Raw genomic sequence first — 10328 nt, 5'->3', positions numbered from 1 at the left:
TTAAATTATTTAAGGTTTATAATATAATAAATATTAGACATGTTCAATTAGTCATCAGGGTAGATTTAGATTCTATCTTATAAAATTATATAAAATCTCTATATTTATTCCATATAGATTTAATAATTATTTTATCATTTATAAGTCTAACTGCTGTTAGATAGGAGAAAAGTGTTTTTATTTTAATTTAATGGATTAGAAGTATTTAAATAGAAACTAATTGTCCAAAAGTCTAGCTACTTAAGTAATATTAAATAATTAGTCTCAATTATAATTTAATTTATAAATATAAAATCCAATTATCGAAAACAGTTACAGATATAAATATAAAATATAAATTATTTTATAAAAATTATAATTAAGATAGAACCAGTAAAGTAATTATATGATAAATCTATATTCTTTTATGAATTAGATAGACTTTTTATATCACTAAAAACTGAACTATTGATATTTATCTCTTAAATAATTTTTTAAGAGAAATAAAGTAAATATTAAATCTTTTTAATAAAATACCAATAATATTATGTTTTGGCTAATGGCAAAAGCTTTAAGTTTTCTAAATTGAACAAATATGTAAATATTGACTATTGGAGAAGTTATATAATCAATTCAAAGTTTGAGAAGATATTTAAATAATGTCAATAAATTATATAAAATTTCATACTTATTTTATCTAAAACTAAAGAAAATGACTTAATATTTTAGAATATTGACTCAATCATAAACTTTACTTAAAATAGATAAAACCATAAAAGTAATTTAGATTATATTGAATGCTAATAATAAATTTCATCCATAAAAACTCCTCCAATTTGTGCAATAGAGATTTGTATCAAGTGGACTAAATATATATATATATAATTATAAATGAAAACTTCTTCGATTTATATATATTTTTATAGTGAAATAGCACTAGATGAACTATTTTTACTTATTAAAAAAAAAGGTGCTAGCATTATCTTGTAGTACATATCATAGCATGTAATATAGCTAAAAAGAATATACAACATATTTGTAAAATAAATATTAATCTAGAAGACTATGTATATTTAAATTGAATGAGTCATTTTTACCAAACAAAAATATGATAAAATATTTGGAGAAATAAAATTTCAATTTTGATCAATAATGTATCAATTATTAATGATAAGTTATTAATGTTAGTATAAAATTAATTTAAATTATGAGAATATTGAGCTCAATTATTTAAAATTTTAAAAATTAACTCAACTAACTAATGCATTTACAAATATAAATGGCCTAATTATTTTCAAAAATAAAGTTTAAATAAACCAATTATAATTTAAGAATTATACAATTTTACATTAACAGTATTTATTATTCTAAATTTAGTAATTATTTATATATTTTATTATGAACAAATTCAATTATTAATATTCAAGTGCTATAAGAAAACTAGTTCTCCAAAAAAGTATATGTCTAGATTCGGTATTTTGATACTTATATCCTATCGGAAATATTAAACACGTGTGCATACTTTAAGATTTTGGATAAACACATTACTAAATATTTATTAAAAATACTTTTCAAATCTTGTCTACATTAAAACATCCAGTACTAAGTTGTAATTACTTTTAATATAGCTATACAATTTAAAAACGACAAGATAATAAAATGTTCATCCAATAGAAAGCGACTCAGGCTGGTATCAGAAAAAAGTGTTCAAAAAGAAAAAGGTTGATATCAAACAGGCAAAGTTCCTCACCCTTCTACCAACTGTATTTAACCAGAACAATTCATCTCTTGTTCAAGTATCTTTACAGCTTCCATGACTCCATCCTGAAAGTTGCAGGCAAAGATTTTACAGTTAGTAGTGCAGCACTTTCAGTTTAAGCTCACATAGTAAACGATAATTTAAGACGAAATGCGAGAAAGTCTAGAATCATCATGTCCGCAAAGAGGAGGGAAAATGAGCAGGCCCTTAGTACTGCAGATTCAGAGGCAATGAGCAAGAAAACAGATCAAACACTTCCATTTAAAACTCATCTACTGAGAAAAGTTTCATGATATAAAAGAAGTTTAATAACTGCTTGTACAGTGGAAAATGATGAGATGGAACTTCTAGCTTTGGCAATAATAACAATGATGCGCAACTAACAAAATGTGCTGTTGCTCGTAAATTTCACTTTGTACCATATAGAACACAAGATATCCTTAAGACACGTTATTTACAATTGACCACACTAATTTCTGGAACAAGCATTACCTCAAGAGAGATTCTTGCAGCAATTTCAATCGCGCGTGCTTTAACTTTAGGAGATAATGTGTCATTTATGGATTTTGATAGCATATTCGCAGCAACCCTGATACTCATCTCATTTATTTTATCCGGAACCAGATAACTCTGTTTAACAGGTTCTGGGGCAACGCCAAGCCAATACATCCTCTCAGCCCAATAGAACTGATCCAACATAAATGGACATACTACCTGCCATCAAATATCCATGAGGGATTGATCAAATGGTTTTGCAACAGAATTCAGGATAAAGCACAACTAATTGGTTAATGCAATGACAAACAAAATTACTTAATGTATTTTCTCCAGCATTTAGATGTTCAGTATCAAAGAACAATGTAGAAATTCAATGGACCTGTACCACAAAGTGTCACTTCAGTTAACATAGCAATACAATTTCTTATACATTATGGCACGATAATCTAATAATTCCGTAAGAAAGGAAACATAAAAATATCTTCAAGAAAAAGGCTAAGTTAAGAGTAGGAAAATCCTATTAATAAAAAAAAATCACCCTGCGATAGTGTAGCAAATATAGCTACATGCATGAGATGGAAAATCCTCTAATTTTGCCTCAAATGGTTCCCACTGAAGATTTATTTCTTTTCCAGTAATAAGCTATCCCAACTCTTCCTGAGAATTCAGTGCAAGTCTAATATTAGGTTGCTTAACTTGTAGAAATGACCATGCCCATCAAAACAATGAAAATTTGGAAAACAAAAGCTTCATATTTATGATATCTATAATAATGATAATTAAAAAGAAAGAAGCAACAAACCTGAGGGATTCCCGCATATAGCGCTGCAGCAGTGGAACCACTAATTCATCAATGAAGAAAAGTAATACAAAACTAATTAGCAATGGTATATTGATGTACACTTGACATGTTTGGACTCTATATCAAGTAAATAAAACACTCACCTGCCCCCATGATGAATTGCAGCCAGGCATCTTGGAAATAGCCAATTGTATGGTATCATACTGGTTTATACAACAAGAAGATGTCTAGTCAGAAAGACATTTAATTACCATAACAGTGTCATGGAAAGGAATCTTAGCAACTATTGTTCACTCTCTAATCAATTTTGACAGTTTGGGGTTTCTTCTCCACGAAGCCCATGACTTAATATGTTTTCACATATAAGAGAGGTTTACTCAAGCAGATGCAAATATGTAATTTCAGTCATTTCACAGAGAAAGAAATTTTTTGGTTCTAGTTGAAGTCAGGTTCTCTAGGAACTTCCAACTTCTACTGGATGTCTTAGTAGACTGGCAGTACACATGCTACAAGTCCTACCATGCAGTTGAGAATTAAACAACTTCAGATTTTCAGTACTCACCATTATTTTTAGGTGTTGCCTTGCACTTTGTCAGAGTGGCTGGCCTTACAAACTTTTAAATAGTGTGATTAATCAAAGTCCCATAATACCAGTGACGTGATCTAAAAGTTTAATGCGTAACATATGATGAATCACTAACTTAATTGGTGGGATTTTACCCTTCTAGTTTCCTTATGTGTCCCTTACACAGAAATCCAATGTTTCCCTTCATATAAAACTCATAAAGTAGTTCTAAAATAACATAACCCAAAATAATGACCGACTCATTTTCAAATTAATGTAGGCATTCTAATTTCACATGTATCTTCGGCTACTAAGAACTGTAAAATTGCAAAAGTTTCAGGCAGTTATCATTTTACTATTTTAGTTTGAACAATGTGCATCTCCTCCTCTCAAGTTAGCAAATCAGGAAATGCTCACCCGGGAAAGCAGAAGAGCCGACCATTAAAGAGACACATTCCCTCATTGCTGTACTGCCTTTGATCTATGCAGGAAGTTTCACTATTGAGAATTCTGACTGCTTCATCTAAAGGGTCATAGCCAGAAGTAAAAAGGATAAATTTGAAATTTGTGATCTCCAGTACAGTTTGAATGACCCAAAGGAATGCTTGAGGGTGCTTCAGAAAGCCCATGCTGCAAAAAACAAAGAGAAAAGCAGTTCAAGAGAAGGCGAAAATTGATATTCCTAATCAATAAGAAGAAAAGGACCATTCAAAACACTACTGTTAAATTTAGGCTCCCGCCGCAATTAGCTGAAATCAGCACTCTACCCCACTATGTTCCCCCCTTTAACCCAATATCGAGAGACTAGCTTTTAAAAAAGCACCAAGAAGTTAAGGAACCTGCCTTCCAACAGAACTTAGCCCTATGAAAATAGGTGGCACTGATGCCTTCAGAAAATGTTGTAACTTCATATGATCCGCACACATTTCAGTTTCTGATCTAGGACTTTCAGAAGAAGAAATTGCTGAAATATCTCCACACTTCTTACATGAAAACTGCCACTCACAAGGAAGGAACCAAAACCCACAAACACGAACATTTGATGGCCAATAGTCTGTTAATGTGTTAGCAGAAGGATAATGGAAAAGAAAAAACTTTACTAAGAATTCTTAGCGGCGAAAAAATATAAAGGAGGAAAGGTATTTTTTCTCTGCCCTGCAGACTGAAAAGAGCATATCAAGAAAACCGACTTATTTTCTATAAATGTCCAGAAGCATTAAAGCCGCATCATTGCTTATCTCTAAGAAACACCACAAAGGACCACCTCCAGAATTGTAGCAAAGAACAGATATAAAGCTGAATCTCTCTCTCTCTCTCTCTCTCTCTCTCTCCTTCCTTTTACTGATACAAGACCTATAAAAGGCACTTGTATAACAAATTTCAGAGTTCGAACACTGTTCTTACAACAAGAGTGTTCATAAGTAACAGCAGAAAGTAAATTGAGGTTTAACCAACAAGACCAAGCCCTAATATTTTCAAGTTCTTCACACAAGCAACAAGTAGACTAATAGAGACAAGAAAGTAAAAGGGAAAACATATTCATGATATCCTTTTTTTACACAGCAATACTATAAAGGAATTATGTTTTATGAATTAACCTTAATGATTTCATGTGCAGTAAGATTCCTAGGATGTGAATCATACTTCAAAGTCTTTCACTAGCCTTCAACCTCTCATTGACTTAATCAAAGAAAGAAAGGGATAAAGTTTTCCATCTTGCAGTTCAAAGCAGAAGTGCACAACAAATTGCATAAAGCAGGAAGAAAAATACAGTCACCTGGGCATTCGACAATTTCCTTGCTAAATCCATACCTGTTACACAGAAGTAGTCAACAATTAGAAATTGATTTCAATGTTTAGATCTATTGTTGAGAGAGCGAGAGAGAGAGAGAGAGGAAAAGAAGGCAAAGAGAGAGATAAAGGACAGTGTCGCTCCTTCCTTTTAATTCTGTTGTGACACATGAATTCTTGAAAAAGAGGGAGGGAATTCTTGAAAAGAATGCAACAAACATTTATGCCATTTCCAATTAAGTTTACAGGAAAGCCATCACAAGAATGCTCATATAATACTATTTAGTTCAGTTAAATTCTTGCTTCTTTTTTACTTCCTGTCTTCAAGACACTGGAATGAAATCCTTCAGCTGAACTCCATGGTCCTTGACATACTCTATTTTAGAATTTCACATGGACTTTTGAGCCCGATGTAATTGATAAAAGAATGCATTTTATTTAATTCATTTCTCGGAATGATTTGGTATTCTATCTTGAGAAGACAACTTACAAGAGTAGGGGAGCTGGTGGCCAATCATGCCAAGTAGGAAGACCTGTTACTGGATCCTGCATTCATAAGAAGGAATTTAGTGAAATTAAATGTATTGTGGTGCAAAACAACCAAGTATCAGCTTGTCAATGGATTGGGAAGAAACTAGTGTAGATAATTTAGGTAATGGAACTATGAAATGTAATACCGAAAAGCACTAACTGTAAGAGGGCAGGAACTCAGATTCAAATCATCATTTCTCCATGATCCCCAATTTTCAGTAAAAAGTGGCCACATCCAATGAGTCACGTCTTTCCAGCAAACCTATGCCCAAAAAGGAACAGAAAAGAAAACTAATAAATGAGCTGGACATTAAACCAATATGATTACATAGAAGAAAGAAGAATAAAGACCAATTACTTTTTTTGTTAAGAATACTTCAAAGCCATATGTTTTTAAAGCACAGTTGCACAAGTGAGTGAAAAGGTTATACTGAGCAAGTTGAAGACACCTTGTTAATAGGAGCTGCTTGAAGATATTCATAGAGAAGGGGGAGCTCTTTTCTGAAGTGAACCTCAAATGATGAGGGCGCACTATAATATATAAAGAAAAAGTCAAACATAAAAAACATTTTCAAAAATAGATGCTCGTAACCAAAACTGTTTTTCCTTATTTTGATAAGTAGAAGAACTAAGATCAACTAAAATGAATCTAGCAATCAATAGATGTCTCCTATAAGTCAACATTCAGAATAGCAAATTTTATAAGCTCCAATAGCTTGTAGTTATGGTAAATAGTCTTGGAGACCAAAAATGAGGAGCTATCAGTCTTCAAGAAAGATAAGGGACAGTAACTCTCCCTCAAATCTCTGTTGCTTATTTTCATTCCGTACCTCCATCCACAAATTAAAAAGATAGAAATGAAGAAAAAAAGAAAAAAGAAAAGGGGAAAAAGAAAAAAGAAATACTTATTGACATAAAAGCTAATTTTCGCAATGGCTTGACCCATTTGTAATGCAATAGAAGATGGCTGACTAATGCAAATGAGACTTTTGCAATGAAAAATTTGTAAACCATATTTTTTTCCCCATGAAAAAGTTGAAGTTTGAGATTTTCCTTTTCTCTAATAGACATTTAAGAAGTAATGCCAAACCACTACAAAGGTCCACCCCATAGATTGCATAACCCTTGGTCTTTTATTTTTTGAAATGGTTTCAAGTAAAGGTTTTTAGAAATATAAATAGCATTCCCCATATCAATGCCTGCTTCCCCCACCACCTCCTCTATGTTTGCTTCAGGACTTGAATCTTCTATGAGTTTTTAACTATACTATGGAAGACTTGCTGTTCCTAGTTTTCTCCATGATCCAAAAAGTGCAAATTTACCTCATGAGGTCTGCAACTCTACGTTACAATTCCCAACCTCAGTTCCTTCCTATCAAACCCAATGAATTCCTTCAAAGACTCTTTTTAAGATGCATCCATCACCAATAATCCCCCCAGAGATTAGCTTGCCTGTTTTCTCCCTCATTCATCATGACATGTCTGTCCCTAGAAAATCATCAATTCTTAGCATAATGGCATTGTAGAGAGGAGGTTGATATGTTTCAGATATCAGCTTTACTAAAAATCTACTTTTCATCAGAACTTCTTATTATGAAACTATAAGCCCATATTTGTGAAAATAAATCCATGTGTACTCCACCTATTCCTTTCTTACATATATATGCACCATTCAAGTAAACCTGAAACTGACTGTTCTTTTTATCTATATTTGTATATGGATTACATATACGTTTGTTTTATATTTTGTACATCCACAACACAATCATGAGTTTTGATAAACTGGAGAAGAACCTCTGTGATAAAGTCCTTAAGGTACTAAACGAAGGTTGACTATTAGTTACAATATAGAGAATTCAGCTAAGTAAAATTATAATCTAACGCCACCTGTATGGAATAACATAAGGAGCAGCAACAACACAACGAACATGAAAAAGTTCTGCAAGGCTCCACCCTTCCTGGAACAGTATGCAAAGAAATCCTCTCCTTATTAGGTGATACTAGTACTTTTATAAATAAACCCACATATATCTTGGTGTACTTTATAACTTAAAGAAAGAGTAAGGACGCAAATTTCTCAAGAAGAAAGTACCAAAGCAAAAAAATTGATCACAATAAAATCCTCCATGCTTGAGCCATGTCCAAAAATTCCTTCAACTGCAGAATGGCATTCTTGTCTATGCTCCCTTGTAATAATCTTTTTGTCAAGTGATAAAGCTAATCCTTGTGAACCTATAAAGCAAAAATATATATTAAGCTATGAATAAGAAACAGAATGCTTAGTTTTATCCTTCTAACAAGAAAGTCAATTCTCTTTCCACTATAGTAGCCTTATATAAGATATAGGGACAATATGGAAATTGAAACATGATGTAACCTGTGGATTCATGATTGTTATGAACAGAAAGAACAGGTGGTGATTTAATAGGAAGGAGGGTAACATGTCTTCCTTCCAAGTGAGACCTTAAGCTCTGCAAAAAGAGTCAGAAAATCATTACCTGCATGTCCATTCAAGTGTATATTAAGCCAACAAGTACTATATTAACACAACCCTGAGAGAAAGAGAGAAGAAAGAAGGTATGAAGAAAAGAAATTTTCTTGTTCTTCCTTTTCTTCAGTGAAGATTAATAATGATATAATGTTGTGTTTGTGCATCATCAATTCGGGAAAGAAACCTTAGCAAAAAAAACAAAACTTTCTTAATTCCAATTAATAAATGATTCGCTTATTTCTGATTAAGTAAATTCTGGGGATATCAGATAAGGTCAGCTTTTCAATTTAATCAACCCAAAGTTGGGTCTGAATTGCACTTTATCATGTTCATGATATATTTATTTTTGCCTAACCCAAGATACAAATAACCAAAGAAAGACTAGCCATAGAAGGTGATGTTTTTCTTCAAGAGCAGAAAACAAAATTTGATGCTTCAACCCTAATCCTGGGCTAAAGGAACTCTGCCACTAATGTTAACAGACTAGGGAAAAGAGTTCATAAATTCCAGCTACATGCTAGACATATTGTTGTAATGTTCAATGTTAGAACTTCCACAACACCAGGGATAAAAAATAAATAAATTTTTTGGATTACATGCAAATGGGGATGTGTACTTGTTCTCTCTTGGTTGAAAGGGGGGCGATACGGGGACAATAATGGTCCCAAAGCAGGAGCAAAATGATACAAATGAAGAAATGCAACTGGGATGCTACACAATGGTGAAGAAATCATCATATTGAAGAATAAACTGAATTCACAGAACTCAAATTACGGAAAGTTATATGCAACTGTGGTGATTGTTGGGTAGTGAAGTAATAACAAATGAGCCTAAAACAAATGGCATTGTTATCAATAGATGTGTGAGAACTGATAAGAAAAAAACCATATAGAAATAACGATTGTGTAAATAAGAAACTAAAAGTAAGTATCAATTAAGGATAAGTTGAGTGAGAGGGACTCATTAAGACCTATATAAGCCAATGAACGAACATTAAGGTTTAAAAAGAACAATTAAGATTCAACGCAACTTCAAGAAAGTGAAGCACATGGCTTGAATAATCAATAAGATTAACATATTAGGCCATCGTATATGAACAAAAAATTAAAGTGCAAATACTGAAGAGCTTGAAAATGTGATGCAGACCTCATGTGCTGAATGTGTAACTAAAACCACATTGTGTCGTTTCTGATCACAAGCAAAAGCTGCAGCAATGGCCTGAAAAGGTAAAAGCTTTAGTCAGCTCACAATCAAGTGAACAGCACATGCAAAATCATTTAAGTAATTGGGAAACTGGTATATGAGAGCTAGATGGATAAATGGGTAAAAGTTACATAATCAGAATCAAGCGTTGAAAACAGGTAAAAGATCATAAATATTATTGACTAAGCAACCAAAATGAAGTTGAGTAATTACTGCAATTGGGTAGACATCGCCTTTGGTGCCAAAAGCCATAAAAAGAGCCACTGGTTTCCTTTTCTTTTCCATTTCTGCTTCCATTTCTTTGCACTTAGAAACTGCGAAGAGAACTGCGGCACAACCGTAACTGCCTTCGGAGCTATGGACATTTCAATGTGGGCTTGTTATGGACCCAAATACAGTTCGGCGCTTGGATTGACCATTTAAGTTTAGGGAAGTTTGCAAAGATATCCTAAAATTAATTATAAAAAAAAGTATTATTTTTCCTGTCTAATTTAAAAAAATATATTATTTTTTAACTTTTTTTAAATATGGTACAATTGTTTTTCAGTTATTTTAATTTTTTTTATTCTTTAATTATTTTTTGCAATCAAACAAAAATCAAAAAACAATCAAAATCGTATTTCTAAAAAAAGTTAAAAAACCCTATTGTTGATATCTTAGTACAATAAAATAAAAAAAAATTTAACACCATATCTTTTATAAAAAATTAA

General features: G+C 32.1%; 1 protein-coding gene across 7 annotated transcripts; it reads right to left on the bottom strand.

The window, feature by feature from the left end:
• Positions 1-1508: 1508 nt before the first annotated feature.
• LOC8288412 (sterol 3-beta-glucosyltransferase UGT80B1) lies at positions 1509-10036 on the bottom strand. 7 transcript variants are annotated; one of them, XR_001535927.3, is made up of 16 exons: positions 9832-10035; positions 9562-9633; positions 8302-8395; positions 8017-8156; positions 7812-7882; positions 6375-6456; positions 6086-6187; positions 5885-5940; positions 5381-5415; positions 4447-4657; positions 4021-4233; positions 3182-3241; positions 3039-3078; positions 2775-2893; positions 2552-2615; positions 2311-2452 (listed from the first exon to the last, which is right to left on the bottom strand). XR_001535927.3 is itself a non-coding variant. In XM_002528566.3 (15 exons), exons 1-15 carry the CDS (start codon positions 9913-9915, stop codon positions 1747-1749), a joined length of 1539 nt encoding a protein of 512 aa, XP_002528612.2. In that variant the 5' UTR covers positions 9916-10034; the 3' UTR covers positions 1509-1746. The 7 variants fall into 7 exon arrangements, 4 of the variants coding, with proteins under 4 accessions (XP_002528612.2, XP_015580515.2, XP_048231835.1 ...); XM_002528566.3 differs by lacking the exons at positions 2552-2615; positions 2775-2893 and adding an exon at positions 1509-1803 and having other exon boundaries at positions 2231-2452; positions 9832-10034; XR_007216409.1 differs by lacking the exon at positions 2775-2893 and having other exon boundaries at positions 9832-10036.
• Between the last annotated feature and the right edge of the window lie 292 nt (positions 10037-10328).

Source organism: Ricinus communis, chromosome 6 (assembly GCF_019578655.1).
Source record: "Ricinus communis isolate WT05 ecotype wild-type chromosome 6, ASM1957865v1, whole genome shotgun sequence".
Lineage (NCBI taxonomy): Eukaryota > Viridiplantae > Streptophyta > Magnoliopsida > Malpighiales > Euphorbiaceae > Ricinus > Ricinus communis.
This window is presented reverse-complemented; position numbering and strand designations above follow the sequence as displayed.

Bases quoted from the DNA above. Each gene is read 5' to 3' on its own strand.
- LOC8288412 (XM_002528566.3), bottom strand. From the start codon at position 9,915: ATGGAAGCAGAAATGGAAAAGAAAAGGAAACCAGTGGCTCTTTTTATG. The intron at 6,188-6,374 runs GTGTCTTCAACT...TTTTGGGCATAG, and splicing joins AAGCAGCTCCTATTAACAAG to GTTTGCTGGAAAGACGTGAC. The intron at 2,453-3,038 runs GTTTGTTGCTTC...ATTTGATGGCAG, and splicing joins TATATGCGGGAATCCCTCAG to GTAGTATGTCCATTTATGTT.